This window comes from Paramormyrops kingsleyae, chromosome 3 (assembly GCF_048594095.1).
Source record: "Paramormyrops kingsleyae isolate MSU_618 chromosome 3, PKINGS_0.4, whole genome shotgun sequence".
In the NCBI taxonomy this organism is placed as follows: Eukaryota; Metazoa; Chordata; class Actinopteri; order Osteoglossiformes; family Mormyridae; genus Paramormyrops; species Paramormyrops kingsleyae.
In genome coordinates, this window is record NC_132799.1 from 40,436,078 (window position 1) to 40,458,260 (window position 22,183).

General features: G+C 44.3%; 1 protein-coding gene across 1 annotated transcript in view; it reads right to left on the reverse strand.

The window, feature by feature from the left end:
• Positions 1-1,414: 1,414 nt before the first annotated feature.
• cdk17 (cyclin dependent kinase 17) overlaps positions 1,415-22,183 on the reverse strand; it is a 57,354-nt gene continuing 36,585 nt past the window's right edge. Inside the window, exons 5-17 of the mRNA XM_072710304.1 lie at positions 15,100-15,225; positions 13,064-13,120; positions 12,764-12,878; positions 12,564-12,658; positions 12,355-12,417; positions 11,754-11,877; positions 11,531-11,651; positions 10,847-10,944; positions 10,128-10,233; positions 4,716-4,758; positions 3,902-3,992; positions 3,495-3,572; positions 1,415-3,302 (exon numbers count right to left, since the gene is read on the reverse strand). Coding sequence (XP_072566405.1) covers positions 3,265-3,302; positions 3,495-3,572; positions 3,902-3,992; positions 4,716-4,758; positions 10,128-10,233; positions 10,847-10,944; positions 11,531-11,651; positions 11,754-11,877; positions 12,355-12,417; positions 12,564-12,658; positions 12,764-12,878; positions 13,064-13,120; positions 15,100-15,225 — 1,155 coding nt within the window. The 3' untranslated portion in view covers positions 1,415-3,264. The remainder of the gene's footprint in view (positions 3,303-3,494; positions 3,573-3,901; positions 3,993-4,715; positions 4,759-10,127; positions 10,234-10,846; positions 10,945-11,530; positions 11,652-11,753; positions 11,878-12,354; positions 12,418-12,563; positions 12,659-12,763; positions 12,879-13,063; positions 13,121-15,099; positions 15,226-22,183) is intronic.

Genomic DNA, 22,183 nt, shown 5'->3' on the forward strand with positions numbered 1-22,183 from the left:
ATATATATATATATATATATACACACACACACACACACACACGTATATATACACACACATATATATACATACATATACACATACACACATATATACATATACATACATATACATTGGTACCTCGGTTCTCGAACTCACTAGAAGTCGAACAAACCAGTTTGACCTAGAACTCGATCTGAATATCAGAAGTCGAACCGTGAACGCTGACCTAATATAAATGAGTCATACTACAATGCAATTCTTACTTTAATGCCTTCTTCACAGACTGGACGATTAACCTAATAAAGCAGCGCAACATTACAGTAACTAACAATAAATAAACCACTAACTTACGTGTACTATTAGAGCATTTATGTCATTTATTTAAACTTTATTTTACTAGGTAAATTAACTGAAAACCAGTTCTCACTGCTTTACTTGATATTCATGATAAATAGCAGGTTACGCATCGGAACTGCCTGGGATACAAACGTCATGAGTGTAACTAAACTCTTCAGCCAATAAGGGCAAAGGTGTGTCGTCACGGAGGCGGTTCCAGTTTGTGCAGCCGGGTGAGAGGTCGCAATGCATCTAATCGTAATGCATTGCGTCAGGATCAGAATGCGTTGCTTTAAGCCAGTGCTGTAAGCAAGTCGAACGCACCCAATGACCGGACTGGGGAAACAAACTGAAACGCGGACTTAATACAGAGGATTAATGACAACAACCAGAAACAGCTGATCACATGGGGATCCCACACGAGGTTAACGAGGGGGCGTGGCACACGGAAGGAGCGGACGATCGGGGCAGGACAGGGGTAATGTTGGGATAAGATCTTTATCGTTTTGGAAGCCATTAAGAAAAAAATGCTGCTCTTGTTTTATCCTGTTCATTTTGTGTTTAAATGCTTAAAAAGAAAAAAAGAAAAAAACATATTTAGGTGTAATTTTGGGGGGCCGGGAACCAATTAATTGGTTTTCCATTATTTCTTATGGGAAACATTCGATCAGAACTCAAACTTTTTAGGATTCAATCCGGAGTCCGGAATGGATTAAGTTCGAGAACCGAGGTACCACTGTACATATATACCTACACACATACACACATACACATACATACATACATATACACACACATATATACACACATATATATACACATATATATACACACACACACTTCACAAATCTGATCCTTGTTCTTCGAAATATGTGATTGAAGCTGGTGTATTCCCTCGCCCCATATAGGAAAGCCTGACCATTGCAGTGAGCTACCATCTTCATACAGCGACTGCTACTTTCCCAAATACCCTTAACCTTCTTATACGACACACTGAATCTGAAGCCCTCATTTTAGACCCCCTACAACTTTATCACGGACATCTTTTGGCCAAAACAGCTGGTAATTAAAAGACCAACCAAACACCGCAGAAGTCTGTATGAAACTGACTAAATTTACTTCAATAGTTATGAGAAATAAATATCTCCAGTAAAAAGTGTTAAACGGTCAAAGCTGTTCACTGTGAGACTCAGAGATCCAGGTGGGGGGGAACTTACACACACACACACACACACAAAAAAATTTAAGTGGTCCATGCGCTGTTGACTTCTGCCCGTAAAACACCAAAAAAGGTACAAAAATAAAATAAAATCAAACCACTCTCTCACTCAGGGGAAAAAAGTACAACAGTATTAATATATTACTGGCAGTCGAAAGCAACACAACGATGTTAAATGTAAAATTTCAATCTGAAATTTTTCTTCACCATTTGCATTCTCCATGGGGGTGGGTGGCAAAATAGTGGTCCAATGCAAACTGTTACACCATATTTTCCATATTATTCATTTTTCTCCTCTGTAAAAATAACAAAAGAAAAAAAAATCATGCCCCCCCCCAACATGCCACAGTTACACAATTATTCACAAATAAAGTTAAAATGTAACATACAAAATGCCTTTTTTAACACTGTTAAATAACCTACGTTTTCTGTAAGTTGGATGTTCACGGCCCTGAAGTCTAGTACAGTGACTACTGGTATATTTTCTTTTTTTTTTTAATACTCCCCTGATGACCAGCTAACCAGACCAACCATCTGGATACAGAAACAGATTTACAGGTACTGAAGATCCGCTAAACTAGACTGCAGAAGAGAGGCTAACACAACTAAATATACACAGCTAGGTGCACGAGAGAGAAGCGTACGAGCACAGTAGCAGAGATGAGGCATGGGGCACCCCCTAGATACGGGGGCATGGCCAACCAGCTGTCCAAAGCCGTGCAGGAAGAAAGTCGGCAGGCAGGCAGTCCATCCATCCGACGGGGCTCATGGCCAGAGAAGTGGCAACCCATCATCTGTTCATTAGAAATGATCCAGTGTTTAAGCCGTTTCCATAGCAACACAGGGTGTGGCTTGCATCAAACGGTGGTTCAACACGGCGGCGGCCAGCCGCCATCACCCCTGGTTCCTTCTGCACTGCTATGCTCCTCACAGACAAGTGCGTCATGGGGGGGGGAGGGTATGGTCCTGTGACAGCAGATTGCATCCCATCCAGTTGGATTCTTCTTGAAATGCTCGGCAACAGTAAGGTGAACTGGGGTAGGGGGTAGAGTTGCATGGGGTCATGTGACTACACAGCACCATTACCACGGTAACGACATCTGCAGAGATGCTGTCGCAGCCTTTAACAAAAACACAGCGCTTGAGCCGGGATCCGAATGCAGCATTCAGTCTGAGAAAATATCAGCTGCTTCAGGATCAAACAACAGCTTTAAAAAAATTAAAATAAACACAACAGAAGATTTCAATTAAAGGTCTGGCAATGCAGGACAACTCAAGGTTAACCAGCGGGAGTTTTGTAGAAGAAACCAGAACCATTGAATTCTCAAAAACAACAACTGCAACAAGACCAAAAACATCCATCAACAAAATCATTTTTGTGACCAGTCTGGGGTGATGGGGGTGGGTGGTAACCAAGCAAGGTCACATGATAACACAAGCGTGTTAAATACAGACAGTAGTTTAGCAGCAAAGGACATCCCCAATAAATTAACACCTACAGTCCATCTCCTTCAGTCCACATGGTCTGCAAGAAAACTTGGGATCGCTAAAGATCCACCAGTGGGGTGGGGACAAGGGGTGGGGGATCCCCTGGGATCGGGGGCCGTGCATGGGAGAGGGGAAGCCCACCACAAGCATGTTCCCCGCCTCCCTCCCCCCCAGGGCTGGTGGGTCAGTTTATACATGAGAAGAAATCGATGTCTTCATTTGGAGCTGAGGGTCCCAGTCTAGAAGAGCATGCTTTGTCTTCTGTTCTTGCTGTTTCCTGCACAGACAGGGGTAGAAGGGAGTCAGTTATGCACAGTTAACACTCAGACCCAAGCGTCAGCCCTGGCTTTGATGTTGCCACATTTTAGCCGCTCCTCACCACCCACAGAGGCTCAGGGGAAGCCCAGGAGAGGCCTCTGGGGTCTGGGCATAGCAGCCATGTTTGAACGGAGCGGCTCGATGCCCTTACCTGATTCGGGGTAAGAGGAGCTCCGATAGCCTGGATCCTTCTGAAGCTGGATCTCCTTCAGTGTGAATATCGATGCACCTGTTTGTGGGAGAAACACAGTTGCAGGGTTTTAAAACATCCAAATTCCAGAGAAATCAAATACCATTTCTTAACATACTTTTGTTTTCCTTTTAATAAATTGGACTCAAAAAGGCCAAAAGTCTGTTAAACAGTTTGTGTGGGTATGTTTAAGAATAAAGGAACAATGGGAAGGCCCTCCAAAGACAATAATTACCAGGCGGGAACACCAGTATGTGTGCATGCATGAGACTGGAGTCTGATTGCATTTATCTGTGTGCCATGTGCTCTCTGTGCACTTCCTATTCTGCTCACTAGGCCTGTGTGTGTGTGAAACAGAGCATCCTCACCCTCTGGCAGCGCATGCACCCTCATTCCCAGGCTGTGAAAGTAAGGCTGCTTCATGGACTCATCGGCTGAGATCCTCTTCTTAGACTCATACTGGGGAGCACAAAGACAGAGACATGAATCCAGCTGACCTATTAAAAGCATTGCACTGCCTGTCTGCTGTACTGAGGTTAAGGGCCTCCACATTCAGGATGCAGTTCAACACAATCTATGTCACACATATGCACTGCTACCAAAACAATGACTTGCACGACAGACGCACAGGTTTATGAACTCACAAATTAAATTGCAAGCTCCGTTTATAGAGCTACAGAGGTAAACAACATTGTGCTAAATCTATTCGACTACAAAATGCAAGATGGATAATCTTGATCAGTTTCAAATATTTTCTACACTCAAAACCCTCTGATAACTGAAATGTATTGAGAAGCTGGTGATTTTGTCAGTATGTGTGCAAAGATCACCAAGACAAAAAATTTAAACATGTTCTCCATCTAAAGAAAATAACCACTACTTTTAAAAACTAGATATAAGCATTTTTACAACATTTTTTTAAGGTTTTAAGGTGTAAATGTAGTATGTTCATGTGAGTAGAAATAAAACATTTTTTAATGACTGACGGCGCCACCTCCTGGCAGCTTATGGTATCACACATGGTATCGCAGCGGGCGATGCAAAAATAGGGCAGGGGAGAGATTATATAAATTTGCTGATATCTGAAAAAAAGAGAAAAAATCTCCGGGGAAACGCACGAGGCGTTTTGATACAGAACAAGCATGCAACACCCTCCGGTGAGAAACTATATGCAATACTCACTTTCAGAAACGCTAACAAGAGGTCGATGCCTTCGGTGTCCAACCTGAAAGAGAGGGGGAGGGAGAGAGATGAGGGGCGCCGTCGCGAGGGATGGCGGGCGGAAGGAAGGAAGCTGAGCGCAGTTTCATACATTCCACAGGATTTCCTCCCGGGAGTGCAGGCAGAGAGAGAGAATACCGCTAGTATACATAGGCCGAGGGCAGGCATACCTACGCGAATAGTAACGTGTATTCATGGTATAAAAGAGCTGCGATACAAACCCACCAACAATGAAATACATGAATGCATATGCATTAAGGGGGTCAATAACACGCACGCAGTGTGTAGCAATGAACACAGACAACGTTTTTAATGCCTAAACTTAAATGACCAAACTGAAAGACTGCTGGTTAAAACCGTACACGTTAAGCACTATAACATTTGTCATGCCGCGGAATGAGTTTTATATTTGTATTATTTCTCCCTCTACAAACAACCACGGATTTGCAGACACGCCGAAAGCTGTGGACATACTCGTGCGCGTGCCTAGCCGGATGTACAGGGGCATGTGCATGCGCACGCGCGCTTACAAACGCGGGCAGCGGCATATAGTGATGGGATTTATGGCTCTTTGAGGGGATCCGGATCTTGGCGATCCGTTCCTTTCCAAGAGCCGTTTAAAAGAACGGCTCTTTTGGCTCTTTTTAAATATTTAGTCAGTTTTAAGAAGCCAGCTTGGGGGCATCTCAGTTTATCCTGGAAATAATCACTGGGAGGAATGATGAGGTGAGATTTGTAGTCAAATAATTAAAACTCAGATATCACACACCAATATCTGAGTTTGAATTATTCTGAAATATTGATTATTACCTCATTTGTCATGTGTGTACTATATTCCATATGGTTGCACAACATCCCTCTGCTTAGACAGTGACATCACTATTTTGGATTTACCTTTAGTACAAAGTGTGTGTATGTGTAAAGCTACGTTGACTTATGTTATTCATACAATACCTACTCACAAATAAACATCAAAAACAAAGCCGGCTGCAATGAATTTCTGTGCAAAACAGCTTTTACTACAAACACTTCCACACAATGTGGAAGTGAAGGATGCGTGCACAACTATCATCATGCTGTTAGGCAGTAGCACCCCTGCGCTGGGTGCGCCCCTCCCCCTATAACTGTTCTGTCTCGCGGAGGAGCTAATTTGTGTGCATCTGTGTGAAACACGCATAGGAAAAAAAGAACGACAGAAAGAACGGCTCCCCTCCAGCCGCGACTCGGCTCCCATCGTTCATGTTTATGAGCCGTTCAAAAGAATCGGTTCGTTCGCGAACGTCACAACTCTAGCGGCATACGTTCGCCGCTCTCTGTTGCCAGATTGGGCAGGTTTCTGCCCAATTGGGCTTCTTTTGATTTCCTTTGTCGGGTAGTGAAATTTTGGGCTGGTTCAGCGTATATCGGGCGGTTATTATTTTTTTATACAAATAATTTGGGGGAAGTGTTTAACTGGAGTTGGCGGATATTCTCAATCACGTAGAAAGAAGTTAAGACAGTGAGAAAATTATCATCATAAACCACGCCAAAGTGGAGGAGATTACAATAAGCAGTACCGAAAGGAATGGGAAACAGACCCAGAACTAAAAATCGTCCCTGTTGCCAATGATGGGTGTAAGGCACGTTGTAAATATTGTAATACAGACGCTCCTCTACTTACACTTGAAATGTTCCTAAGTCGTTATTCAACATCATTTAAGGGTATACGCAAGTTCAAAGAACTAGGAAGCTGGCAGTACGCACGCTACGCTGCTGTGCGGCGGGAGTAGCGACCAGAAGTCGTACTAGGCGGAATTGGCGCGCAGAAAAAACAAATGATGTTGCGGACAGGAAACGGGAGCACAATGAACACAATTTGGACTTGCAGTCCTCTTCGTTCGCATGTCTGAAAGTTCGTAAGTTGAAAGTTCATAAGTAGAGGAGCGTCTTTACTGAAATCGGAGCTCCACTCAATGACTTAAAAGCGCATCCAGCCCAGAGCATGTGAGCAGAGTGGAGCGGAGCGTGAGCGAGGAGCGGAGCGGGTGAAATTTGGTCAGAGCGCGGAGCGGTTTTTTAATTAAGGCTGGAGCGGCCGCTGTCTCGCTCCATTTTCGCTCCGATACCGCTCATCTTCCCAGAATTCATCTATACAATTATCAAGATTTAGATCCGCTTTGGAATCTAAAAAGACCTTTCTCGGAAACATGAGTGTGCTAAGCGAACACGCGGAGGCCAGAGCAAAACGTGAGCAAGTTTTATATGGTTGTAGCATATCAAGTCAATAAAGTAAATAAAAGCCTATAATTTGGAATCAAATAAATTAGTTTGTCATTCAAATTAGGTCTAATAGGATTTTTTAAATTCACGTAACGCTGTCAGTAAAATTTTATTTTATAGAGACGCAGCAGCATCAACAGAAAATAAACGTGGATGCGCTTAGCCTGTGTATTCTTTAGGCTATTAAGCCCACTGATTCCTTTATTTTTAAGCCTATTTTGTGTGGAATGCCATGCCAAACCTGTCCATTGTTGCCTATATGTTGTTTAAAAATAAATATTTTCTGTTCTGAGTGCCGTTGCGCACATTTCTTTATGATATAAGGCATCGGTTTAAGGTGATATTTGTTAGGCATGCAGATTATTTGCCCCTCTTTTAAATTGGAGCGAGAGTGGAGCGATTTGACTGGAGCGGGAGGAAATTTTAGTGGGGCGAGGAGCGGTGTTGAGCGGAGCGACTTAGTGCGAATTAGAGCGGAGGAGCGGGCGGAGCCAACAGCCTCGTGAGCGAGGAGCGGAAATTCTCACCGCTCCACTCCGTTCACATGCTCTTATCCAGCCACAAAGAAACGTGTCTCGCTACATCAGTAATGACAACTATCACGCATTTGGCGTGACGCTGACTATTTAAGACTCAACGCTCACGCAAGAGATCTTACGGCAAAGCTATATTGTTGCATTATAAGCCTATTAACTACATCAATAGCGTTGTGGTAGTTTGGTAACCCTGCACACCATTTACAAGGTTTACAGAAACCTGGTAAATCTGTGTGCCGACTGGTCTCGAATTTAAAATCTCACGCCAGCCAGGTGACTAAAGTTGGGAACTCTGCTACATGCGTAGTGTTAAGTTCTTTAGAACACCGACATATAGTCACAGAGAGGTCACAATTACAAATGGCCAAAAACGCAGAAAACTTAAAATCACGACCTATGTTGACTGATATATCAATTAATGTAGTAGACGATCTGATACATTACGAAACGAGGTAGATGAATTTAAAATGCACAAGACCAGGTGCAAAGCTGTGATCAAGTCTTAGTTGTTTGGGGGGGAGGTTTTTAGACGTGATTGGCCCGTAAATACTCGGCTCAATCTCACTTTCGCCGCGTAACTGCAACCGTACGTTCACATGGCGGGCGGTTCGGCGGGGATAGTGTTGCCAGATTGAATAATAATCAGTCAATCAATCAATTAATTAATTAATCAATGTAAACCAAACCGGACAAACGTTTTTTTTTTTTTTTTTTTACCGTGTTTAGGGGGTAAAAAAGTAGCATGTCAACACGTATTTTGTCTTACGGCTTATACCCTGAGGGCGTTCCTTATTTTCGATGTTTCTATATTCAGTCACCGTGAAAACATTCTCCAAACACTTGATTCAAGCACAAGCTCGATTTCACTCCCTTGCTGACAGAGCGCACCATTATCATGAAAAGAAACATTATATTTATAGCTGGTTCGGGAAACCGTCATTCCGAAATACATCAATGTGGAAAGTTGAACTTTATTGTGAAATATAATTCGAATTATTTAATTAATAATTTCTATTATGTAAAATATTATTAAAAATATATATAATATTTTTAATAATGACTAATGAGAATCAGCACATTATTACAAAATACGATTTGAAGATTATAGGTAGAATACAAAGTATAATACCTTTCACGAAATAATTTAAAATAACAGGGCACATTTAATTACTTACTTTAGTATTTATCCATTTATTTATAGATATATTTATTTTGAGTATTATGCTGTCCCTTAGAACTCATCCTCTGTGGCGCATTTTCAACATCTCTCGCGTACTTTCGTTCGTTCGCACGCATTTTCAATATCTCTCGCGCTGTAAATCTGTCGCTTGCGCGCATTTTCAACATCTCTCGCGTACATGCGTTAGTTTCCTCTCGCGTTTTTCGCTTGGCTTTTGCTCGGTTTGGCGCCTCATAGATCCTCGTCGCCTGGAGACGCGCCCTCACATACAGAATAAATGACTTCCGGTCGCTTTGCCGCCCGCAAAGGGAGAGATGCCAGGTCCGCAGTTTGCCCGGCCAATTGGGCTATTTTGAACATACAGTTGCGGGTAAATATTAGGAGGTCGCAGGTTTTTTGGGTGCTTTCATAATGTTCTGCAGCAGCGGAATTATAGGGGAAATAGAAATTAAGTATTATGAATGCAAGTGGCTCCTACTGCTGAGTAATACTGAATCGCTATCCACCGAAAGTCAGACAGACGCACATGGAAAGCATGGTTGCCAAATTCTCATGCATCTGGCATGACCCTCACGCTGTCAGACTCATGCTAGCAATCTTATGTCAAATATATATTCCATTACAAACTTAAAATTAGGTACATCAGAAGCGTTGGGGTACTTTGCAAACTCAATAGACTATTTACAAGGTAATAAAACTGTTACAGGTAAATGCATGTGGGTACAGACTTATCTAGAATTGAAAATCTCACTCCAGGCAACTTACAAAAGTTGGCAAACGGGAATAGAGTGTGTCTGTCTGATATCGTTGTGTACTGTAGATTTAAAATGTTGAACATTTGAATGTAAAGTTTATTTCTTTGAGATAGAGTATATTGGGGTTTCAAATATTGGGCTAGCTTATTTTTGCTGGACCTGGCAACAATGCTCAAAGGCGATAACGCCACCGTTGTGTTTAATTTGGAACCAGACTTCTAGATCAATTTTGCCCTCTTCTCCACCGTGGAATGTGAGTCGAGCGACCCAAACGCGGCATGAGTTAGACTTTTAATGGGGGATGATATCCGCAGAGCTGCCGTGCACCAGATTACACATGCTAATTTGTAGTACTGTGTCTCTTATCTCTAAGTGAGAGTAGCTCATTTTAGCTAGCTAATGAGAACAGGGTCAGGAGGGGTGGTTGTGGAAGGAAAGACCCCTACAATTCCTGGGGGTCTCACACAACACTACACCCACACCATTGCTCCCGAGCACTGAGAGCAAAGGTCAGTCATAAGAGCAAAACCTCATTTTCAGCAACGGAAAACACGCAGCGACCCGAGACATGCAATCTGAAACAGACACAGCACAATGGCAGAAATAAGTGATAAAACACAAAATCCAACGGCGAGCGCACAACCTTGGGGCGTGATTGATGAAAGGTTGCGGTTTGTATTTGGGAAAATTGTAAGATTTAAACTCTTCAATTGATGAGATTCCTGGCCAATTGTCCTCTGAAGGTGTCCCTGCAAATAAAAAAAAAAATTGTTAATTTCCTTTAAGTTTAACTGTTTGCATATGGCAGCAAAACATTCCTTATGTCGTTGGCGAACACTAGAGGGTGCTGTGGAAGTCGTTCACGAGGACCTCCTGGCCGCCAAAATGTTAGAGTCGGGACTGATGCTCTGTTACAGGGGACTTTCTATTCTGCCCTCATACATATCGCACTTTTGAATATCTGTGACTATGGGAACTACACCAGAGAATGAGGTATTATCCCATGACACTAACACTAATTGGATTAACGAATTTTAATAAATCCCAAAACACAGCTGCAGTAAAAAAATATAGTTAAATTTAGAATAACCGATTCAAACCAGTCATTATTTTAAAATATCCCAAGAGGGAAATTGGTCTACTTAATATTTATGTCAATGTTACATTTTTCTAACTTGCACCAGGGGTGAGTTGAAAAATTAAGCTAGTCCACTGGGTGCATGATGACTCTATGCTGGCACTGCCAAATGGCTGAATTCCACAGATAAAAACCAACATCTATTAACAGACAATGAGCTAGCCCAATTGGTAACCACCAACACACTATAATTCTGCCAGCTGGTCCCCTCAAGGCTCGCTTACCCAGCAGCCGGAAAATCAGGTGCAGCTCGTCCTCCACCGTGGAGCCTGGGAACAGGGGCCTGCCTGCGGCCATCTCGTAGAATATGCAGCCCACGCCCCTGCAGCAGAGAACCACTGCTGGTCACATGACCACTACAAAATGAGCACGTAGATGTGGACATACATGTTTCTAATATTAATCTTTAAGGGAGCTTCCCAGTAACTTGAAATTAAGGTTTCCAAACACATTCTCAGTAAATGAATGACTCATGACATCTAATCATTTCTAAAACCACTCAAAAGAACTTTCTCAAAAACAAAAAAGTCTAAAAACAAAAGCATTTAATGCAGACACATCTGTTCTTTAGGGATTACCAATATGGGGTAATCTGAACAAAATATAAATATACTAATATAAATAGTGTACACAGATATACACAGGTTTCTCTATTCAGATCCTTCTTCACCTCAGGCCTGTGGTGTATGCAGATTCTGATGGTAATTTATTTCCCAAAGCACACAAATCTCTCAACACTAGTGCTGTTACCAATTTCAAGGGGGAAACCTGCGTAAACTAATGAAAAGTCTCAACTTGCCCGATAGGTGAATGCCTTTTCCATGGAAAAATACCCAGGACGGAGCTGAAAGGCAGCCAGCAGGAGTCGTCAATGAGCAGAGGGCTTTTGATCAGCCCAGTTCACTCACCACATGTCGATCTGTGTGGAGTACTCTGAGGACCCGAGGAGCACATCCGGGGGCCGGTACCACAGCGTCACCACCTCATTGGAGTACGTTTTGGTGGGCACGGACTTGGCCCGGGCTAAACCTGGACAAAAACAGGCAGGCATCTGGGTCAGTGTGCATGTCCATGCTCTCACACCACGGGGGTGGGTTGGGGGGGGGGGGGGGTTCAGGGGGTGACACACACCAAAGTCAGCCAGCTTGAGCTCCCCACGCTCATTAATCAGTAGGTTCTGGGGCTTGAGGTCACGGTGCAGCACCTTCCGTCTGTGGCAGTAGGCCAACCCTCGCAGGATCTGGAACAGGAAGATCTGGGGACGAAGGAGAAAGGCATGTCAGGGCAGGCCGGCAGGCGAAGCTGAAGCTCCGGCTTGCATGGAAGTCAGACACGAGCCACCCGTGGGAACAGGCTCCCTCCTCCCCATCTCCTCCTCTGAAACTATGAATTTAAAGAACTCCCCTTTCTGTGTCAACATGGACACTTTAACATAAAACGTGAATTCATTCATGTATGAATTCTGCTCCTCAACAAATAAACAAATAAAAGTTCCACAGTTTTATCAATTCAATTGTTAATTACTCAGTTGATACTGTGACAAATACCAACTGCTGTTTAGAGTATTTGAAAACTTAAATAAATACAGATTTTGTCACAAAGTAATCGCTGGCCAATTGTGCTGCCTGTCTGGGTGGCCTAAACAACCTTGGTGTGTTTTTTGGTGCTGGTTTTACCGACCGACGGACCGAGCCTACATGCCTGATGGAGCTACCATGGACCAGAAGGTTACCTTCACATTATGCATGCTCATGATGTTTCCGCAGTCGTCCATGTACTGCTTCAGGTCCTTGTCCTGCACAGGAAGAAAGGCTATTCAAGACAGGAAGTGGTCATGGGAGGTGGTGCCTCTTTACAGTACAAAGCCAGTAGAATGAAGCTGAAATGGGGAATTAGGGAGGCAGGGTCACAGACAGAGAGAACAGAAGGTCATCTTCTTACCAGGTACTCGAAGACCAGTGTCAGGGACTTGTCTGTGTGGACAATGTCATGTAACGTCACAATGTTGGCATGTTTCAGGTCCTTCAGGAGCGACACTGAGGGTGAGAAAGGTCAGACTGTCAAACAGGGAAAGAGGTGAGAGTTCAGGGGGTGGGATAAGGGGTCATCCTGGGTGAGGTGAGAGAGACGCGAGCCCTCACCCTCCCGGATGGCGGTGCAAGGGGCCCCCTCCTCGTGCTCCAGGCGAATCTCCTTCAGAGCCACCAGGTTGTCGGTAAGCTTGCTCCTCCCCTTAAAAACAGTGGCATAGGTCCCCTGGGTGGGGGGAGGGAGTCAGGCATGACAAATGCTGCCAAGGGGTAGGCAAGATATGACATAACTTGGGCACAGCATATTCATAATGAGCAGGGGCTGCCCTGTTATTATCTAATGACAGTACATGTGAGGCTGGTTCCAGCATCTGCTTGTGCTGGGGCCTGATCCTGACAGTGGCCGCTCACCTCTCCCAGTTTGTCCAGCTTTATGTACGTCTCCAGCTTCCCAAATCCAATTTCCGACTGGAACACAAAAGGGGGAGAAGAGAGTTAATGAGATTCCTGTCCCGGCTGATGCCAAACAGGCCTGGTTGCGGCAGTGCTGGGGGTGGGGGCTTATCTCTGCCCCACACATCTCTGCAATGCACTCAGTCTCCTGCATGTCAGAAGCTAATTTCATTTTATGCTGGGTCATTTGTCAATACGCCGATCTCTGCAGGGGTGGAGGGGGCAGCGTCGCTTTTTATGGGCAGCAGGGGGAACCGTTGCCCCTGCCGTGAGCACAGAGGGTGGGAGGGGCAGGTGAGAGATGGATGACGGAAGGGGAACAATAGAGAGGAAAACAGTGAGGCCAGCGATTTACATGCAGAAGCTGTGAACAACAACAATGGCAGGGCCAGACAGAGGAGGGGAGGGGGAGAGACAGAGAGAGAATAGGGGAGCCTTACTCAAAGACGTTACAGTGCCGTGGAGCACATCATGTGGTCTGATTACACATAGTTACAAGCTCATTTTGGGAGATTCTATCTCTCTCATATACAGCGAACTGAATGTACACACACACACACTTATTCCAGTGTTTCCCCTAGGTTTGGAGATTTTGGAGGGATTCATTGTGTTCATGTGTTTCTTTTAATGGCAGTAGTCAATATAACAACTGAACTAAACATCAAAACATTTCTTTATATGACAATTATCCATGTGTGCAGTGTGCAGCTTTTGTCACTGCAGTGTATCTTTCTGGGCTTCTAGAAGAAGATTTCTAGAGCCTCTTGATATGGGAAGTCAGAAACGTCTGGCCCATTTATTGAGATCCGCATGCAGGCTGCAAGATAGTCTCCTTGCAGCCTATTGTGGATATTTGTCTTGACCTGCAAATACATTAACTGTTAGGCTTTAAAAGTGATAGCTGATAGCTTAAAATAGATTAAAGCAGAAAATCCCATTGTGAAACGTATTTATTACGCTGTTCAGGGTTGAGAAGTCCCTCTCACAGTTTACACTGCTGACCGGGTGGTTGACACGACATATTTTCCGACGCGCGCTCTCTGTCCGCTGGTGGGAGTGTGCTCACCTGTGTGTGCGCACACGCATTGGGGCGGAACTCCGGCATGCGCGATACAGAGAGCAGAGGAGAATTGTAAACGTGTGACCGTGTAGAGAAAAAAATGAAGATAACATACGGCTATTTAGTTTGTTTAATAAAAGGACAATGTATAGACCTATTCTATAGGAAAGTAAACCTTAAATGACTTCTGTTGTGATCTGGCACTATATAGAAAATAAATAAAATTAACTTGACCTTCAAGGGGGGCAGGAAGGTGCCATTGGGGGGGCGGGGTGCCCCCCTAATATAATGGTAGGGGAAACACTGTATTCTATATCATTGTGGGGACTCTCCATTCATTTCTAAGGGAATAAGCCTAATCCCAACAAAGACAACCTTAACCTACCCAGCCCTAAGCTAAACCATAAGTAATCTACCAAAATACAAGACATTTGGCCTTTTTTAGTTTTTTGATTACATTCATAGATTTTTATTAAATTGAGGTTTATATTGTTGGGTCCTAAATAATGTCCCTACAAGCTATATAGTAAGAAGTTTTAGCACGTTGTGGGGACATTTGGTTACCACAATGTGACAAATACAAACCCACACACACACAGACAGAGAGCCACACACACACAAATGTAACACACATAGACACGCACCCACGCACATATACACGTGCCCAGGGGGTATGACACTCACAGAGCCCTATTAAGTCTTTAATTTTGCTCATGTATTTTTCATCAGCGGCCGAGTTGCATTCACATGCCTAGCTGGAGAGGGATAATGTGGCATAAAATGATTTTATGGATAGGGTAAGGGGAGGGCTTTAGCCTCAGAAAGGGCACAAGCAGCAGAGGAGGGACCAGGAGGTTTTAGGATGGGACTAGAGGTAGAGCGTGGGCATAGCTAGAGTAGACATGTTGGGGGGGGGGGGGTCCTGCTCTCTCACCAGGGAGGCCCTGCGGGATCGGCGGCTGAGAGGCTGGTCGAACGGAGGGCTGTTGAGTTGCAGCTTCTCCAGGTAACCATCGGGTATGCGGATGTCTGCTGGCAGTGAGAGGCGCTTATTCAGGTCCTAGAGAGAGGGAGGGAGGGAGAAAGTGCGATAACGACCCACACACTCAGTCTACAGGACACCGTTTTTACATGACATCTGAGAAACTGGACAGACAGGTGCCAAGATATATCCCCGAAAAACAAAACTGGCAGCATGCTACTTAAAAACAGGCCTCGTAACTAGAAGTAGTATGCAGCACACATTGTGCTATACAACAGCTGATGAGGCCGGTCACTCACCTCCAAGGCATCTGCAGGGGAAGTGGTCATGCATGGGTTATCAGCGATACCCCATAAAACATTGTGAACCCAAGTGCAGGTTTCCGCAGGCTGCACACACAGCTGCACACCACACGCACTTGAGATGCTGACCGTGGGCATATGCAGACCACTGTGACTTTCACAGCCTAATATAGACACAGTGGGATGGTGTCATCTTAGATACCTCTCAATGATACCCCTTTAATATCTTCCAACCGCACAAAATTGAGGCACCTGCTACTAACTGACACCCGATTTTCCACTATAACAAACCAAGACCTTTACACTGTGGTGCACACAACACATGTGACACACTGGTACAGGCATATCCTACACTAAGAAAAGCATACTGCATTATTCCAATTAACCAAAAGGGGGTGCTCTCTCTGTGCACAGTTAAACTGTGGACTGCTTCCTGTACTTTGTGTGCCTCAGAGCCCCCTGGAGGTGGAGGGAGGGATAATCAGCCCTGGGCTGTATTAAGGCTAGTTCATAATTCTCTGCACAAGCGCAACACTCGTGTATCCACTCTGCGTATGTGTACATGGAAACATTCATAGTTCTCTGGTCAAGCCACATACTTTGCACACGTGCACAATGTGTTGTATTTACATTTTTATAAATAATAATATAAATTATTATTCTGATATTCCCTGCACATGTACCACAGCAGTGAGGTTTGTGTTGTTTCTCTATGCTTTATAAGTGCAGAGAGCCACCTCACAGGGCTGCCAACTTTGGTCAGCTGGCTGGCATGAAATTTTCAATTCGGGACAAGTCTGCACTCACATACACAAGCATTTCTATGCATGTAACAGTTTTATTGCCTTGTAAATATTCTGTAGGCTTTGCAAACTGCCCCGAAGCTTGTCAAAAGCATCCATGTTGGTATTTAAAGTGGACGCTAGCCAATCAATCATGCAAAGTGTGTCCAAAGCTGTGTGTGCACCGCTGCGCAGATGCAGATTTGGAGTGCAGCAGGCGTTAGTCCACAGAAGCAGAAAATGCCAAACACATCATAAACGTTCCAGTGGACACGTCCGCTAGTATACATGCAAAGAAGTATGAACCAGCCTTTAGGCTGTCAGGTGCCTGCCAGGCTCTGGTGGTGGAGTTAGGTCACTGCAGCAAATGGTGGCCAGCCCATGACTGCAAAAACATCTGGATGAGAAAGAAGCAGGATAGCAGAAACTGGGCCAGACATCTTAAAATCACGGCCTGCACAGAGCTATGACAGTCAGATATGACCAGGCCCGTAGCCAGAAATAAATTTTGTGGGGGGGGGGGGCTGACCGGCAACCATACCAAAAGGTGCCTCCCTGTAACATTCACAGCATCTACAGACATGAGCGCTTAGAGTGCTTCCAGTCTCAAAGGAGGCAGCACCATTTTCGCTCCTCACCCGCAAACCCACCCCTCTGAATCCGCAGGCCTTCCTCACACTGGTGTAGCCTCACCTCCTGCATGCTCCATTCAGATAGCAAGACTGATGATGAGAATATTATTCAGAGTCCACTTGTGCATCATCATGGCTTGATAAATGACTGGCTTGGGGGGGGGCGTCTGTCTATAGCAGCAGAGCAGTATTTAATGGGACAGACTCAGACATGCATATTTACTATTTAAAATAACATGCCATTGTGGGTGCCGTGTGGTGTGACCCCATTGGCACTCAGATCACATAAGCACAGGAAGCTCGTTGCACGTTTTTCTGTGCACCAATCTCTAAACACTGCTTCTCAGCATCTGCTTTTTTTTTGCTGACAGCCTGTCATTCATCTTCCTGAAGACAGAAGGCAGCGTAGATTGCAGGTTTTCTAGCATTTCTGATTGGTCTTTACTTCCAGTGCTTTGTCCAATTAGATGAAACTAGGAATATGAAAGACTTTAGAAGATCTTGCTCTGAATGTGAAATCATCTGAATTCTCTTTCCTGTCCTGCTTAACAGCACACTAATTGAGGACACAAATGACCTCACATACCACATAATGTAAAATGTACATGAGATGTTCTCACTACTTTAAATGATCGAATAACTGAAAAGAACATATACTCAAAAACAAAGTTGGCATTTCTTCAAAGATGTAGCCTCTGTTCTGCAACATAAATACCATAAGCTCCTATCTTCCAGCTTAACAAACACACGTGATCTCCCTGGGGCCTGCTCTGACGCTTACCATGGTGACAGGCCCCATCTAAAAGAAGTCTATTCCAGGCCTGTTTATGATTTTTCTGTATAAAGGGGGCCAATGACCAGCACTGGGATGGGGGGGGGGGTATCTCAAAAGCACTGGCCCTCAGCAGCCTCTGGATATAAACTGTGCTTCTCACAAATGCCACCAAGAGGATGCTTACACACAAGCTGACAGCAGGGAAGGTGGAGTGACTCGTCCAATCAGGTAGAATAATCGCTAGGCAGTGGTGTGATGCTGACGAGCACATCAGCAGTTTCCTGCCAAACAGGCCAGTATCACTAACATTGCAGTGCGAAGCTGAAACGGAAAGTAACCAGACCAGGGCTGGGGGGGTAATTCTGTGAGTGACCATGAACCGTAAGAAGAGGAGGAGTAGGAGGAGCAGCTGAGCATGAGAAGGAGGAGGCGGTGAGAGGGCGTGAGGCACTGGAGAAGTGCCACTGGTATATTTAACATGACCAGAAATAGGGAGACAAGAACTGTCAACATGTCACCTGGCCGTCTCCGGTCTCGCTCTGTGAGGAACTGCCACAAGCACATAAGACTGTACCATTAGCTCTGACACAGTGAGAATGCCTAGCCGCCCCCAGTGCACATCCCACAGCACAGAGTAGGGCACCTTATGCAGGACGGCCACTAGAGGGAGCAGGATGTCTCCTGACACCACAATACTACAATACAATAATTGTAATAAAATTCAATGACTTCAAAGTAAAGGATGCACTTATAATATTGAGGTAGTCAAATGATATTACAATTTATAACTGTACAATCACAAACATGTATGCCTACATACATAGACACTGGAATTTATATCTTTGTAAGAACATACCATGGAACAAATACTAAAACCACTCAAACATCCAACCCCGAAGTACGAACAGCAGAAAAACCATTAAAACCTGAGGTGGAAAAAAGTGTCTGTTTTCACAAATGTTTACTACCGCAACCAGGCCAGAGACAGACATCCAAGCAGCACAGATGCACACCCACACGAGCCTGGAAATCATGGCAAGGTCACATGATCACAGTGTTTACGTGTCCCACAGGGGTGCTGGTGGCGAGCCCCTGGCCCACACAGCTTTTCACACCAGCTCTGCATGGGACATGCCACCCTGCCCCCCTCCTAGTGGGGCCATTATACACATACCATTAGCATGATAACGAAGCAGAACCACCACCTGGAGCCATGCTGGCCCAACAGCCCCCTCCCTCACCAGCCCGTTCCCCTTGAGGTAACAGACCCTGTCCAACCTTTAAATGATTTTTCAACCCTCATATTCACAATATAAATGCCAGAAGATTGCATTAATGTGAGATGCCCGTCCTCCAGGGGACAGTGGTGACCCAGCGAGATGCATCCTGAGAGTTGGCCTCTTAACGGCTGCCATTGATCCCCCAACCAACCCAATGCATCCAAATCCACACATAGAATTTGTGTCTCAGCGTGCATCTGTATCCACACACATCAGGCTGGGACTTGGCAGCCACTAGGGTGCAGGATCTTCTCAACACTGTGGGTCCTGTAAACCACTCAGTGCAGACGTCCGGTTCCCTTAAAGGACTCTGCACCAATCAAAGTGGCTGTAACAATAAGTCAAGACTGTGGACCAATACTTGCAGATGCCCAGTTCCAATATAGAATTGTGGACCAATCAGCGACCGGTCTACTGTAACTTGGGGCAATGCCACCAGAAAGCACAATGAGGCAAAGATGCAAGACATCCCCTGGGAACACACAGCCACCTACAAATCCAGTACTGAGCAGCCACTAAATTGCTCAGCGCTTTGACTGGTTTGCCGAGTGTGCGTTTTGTTTATCAGCAGGACTGGGCCAGAAATCTGTACTGTGATTTGACGCCATTTGTTTTGGAAAAGTAGGGACCCTTTGCTTAGGCTGGGTTAGTGTTCACTTACAGCTTGCTGTGTGAACAGTGAGTTTTCAAAAACAAAGGATCATTGGACAGCTCTGCTAGAGAAACAATATGTGATTGGTTGGCTGTAAAGGCAAGGTGTGACTGGATGTGGTTTCTTCAAAAAAAAAAAAAAAAAAAGTGATTGGGCAGGAAATGTTTAACCACAACATAATACTTTTGTTTCAAAACAAGGTGGAAGGCAAGTGCCTGCAAATTTGCAGACAGGAACAGCGACCTTCAGATGTGCCTGACTAACAACCACAGTGACTGCATCACATGACATGAGAGCGCCAACCTCTCCGCAGGCTGCACTCAGAAAAATCTCTCTCTGATTGGCCGCTACTCAGCCCCGCAGCCAATGCTGAGGCCCAAAGACACAGCTGTGCATCTCATTGGCTCACTATGTGATTTAGTGGAAAGGTCGCTATGACAGGTCACACTCCGCCTGGGAGATTTTATTTATAGGTCTAATCCTTCTTCCTTTCACATGCACATTATCCTGCTGTATCCACATGCAGTTCGCACCTCACTTAAGTTCAGCATAGTGTGGCCCAGTTCACTTCAGCTATGACCTGGGTTTCAAGACATTTCCATTTCAGATACCATGATTTTCCCAGATGGATCTCACACACACACACACACACACACACACATATATATATATACATACATATATACATACATATACATATATATATACACACACACACACACATATATACACATACACACACATATATATATATATATATATATATATATATATATATATATACATACACACATACACACATATACATACACTCACCTAAAGGATTATTAGGAACACCATACTAATATGGTGTTTCACCCCATTTCAGTGAGAAATTGAACAGGTGTTCCTAATAATCCTTTAGGTGAGTGTATATACACACACACACACATATACATATATACACACACACACACACACACACACACACACACACACATATATACACACACACACACACACACACATATACATATATACACACACACATATACATATATACACACACACATATACATATATACACACACACACACATATACATATATACACACACACACACATATACATATATACACACACACACACATATACATATATACACACACACACACATATACATATATACACACACATATACACTCACCTAAAGGATTATTAGGAACACCTGTTCAATTTCTCATTAATGCAATTATCTAATCAACCAATCACATGGCAGTTGCTTCAATGCATTTAGGGGTGTGGTCTTGGTCAAGACAATCTCCTGAACTCCAAACTGAATGTCAGAATGGGAAAGAAAGGTGATTTAAGCAATTTTGAGCGTGGCATGGTTGTTGGTGCCAGACGGGCCGGTCTGAGTATTTCACAATCTGCTCAGTTACTGGGATTTTCACGCACAACCATTTCTAGGGTTTACAAAGAATGGTGTGCAAAGGGAAAAACATCCAGTATGCGGCAGTCCTGTGGGTGAAAATGCCTTGTTGATGCTAGAGGTCAGAGGAGAATGGGCCGACTGATTCAAGCTGATAGAAGAGCAACTTTGACTGAAATAACCACTCGTTACAACCGAGGTATGCAGCAAAGCATTTGTGAAGCCACAACACGCACAACCTTGAGGCGGATGGGCTACAACAGCAGAAGACCCCACCGGGTACCACTCATCTCCACTACAAATAGGAAAAAGAGGCTACAATTTGCACAAGCTCACCAAAATTGGACAGTCGAAGACTGGAAAAATGTTGCCTGGTCTGATGAGTCTCGATTTCTGTCAGAATTTGGCGTAAACAGAATGAGAACATGGATCCATCATGCCTTGTTACCACTGTGCAGTCTGGTGGTGGTGGTGTAATGGTGTGGGGGATGTTTTCTTGGCACACTTTAGGCCCCTTAGTGCCAATTGGGCATCGTTTAAATGCCACGGCCTACCTGAGCATTGTTTCTGACCATGTCCATCCCTTTATGACCACCATGTACCCATCCTCTGATGGCTACTTCCAGCAGGATAATGCACCATGTCACAAAGCTCGAATCATTTCAAATTGGTTTCTTGAACATGACAATGAGTTCACTGTACTAAAATGGGCCCCACAGTCACCAGATCTCAACCCAATAGAGCATCTTTGGGATGTGGTGGAACGGGAGCTTCGTGCCCTGGATGTGCATCCCACAAATCTCCATCAACTGCAAGATGCTATCCTATCAATATGGGCCAACATTTCTAAAGAATGCTTTCAGCACCTTGTTGAATCAATGCCACGTAGAATTAAGGCAGTTCTGAAGGCGAAAGGGGGTCAAACACCGTATTAGAGTTCAGGAGATTGTCTTGACCAGGACCACACCCCTAAATGCATTGAAGCAACTGCCATGTGATTGGTTGATTAGATAATTGCATTAATGAGAAATTGAACAGGTGTTCCTAATAATCCTTTAGGTGAGTGTATATACATATATACATATACATATATACACTCACCTAAAGGATTATTAGGAACACCTGTTCAATTTCTCATTAATGCAATTATCTAATCAACCAATCACATGGCAGTTGCTTCAACGCATTTTGGGGTGTGGTCC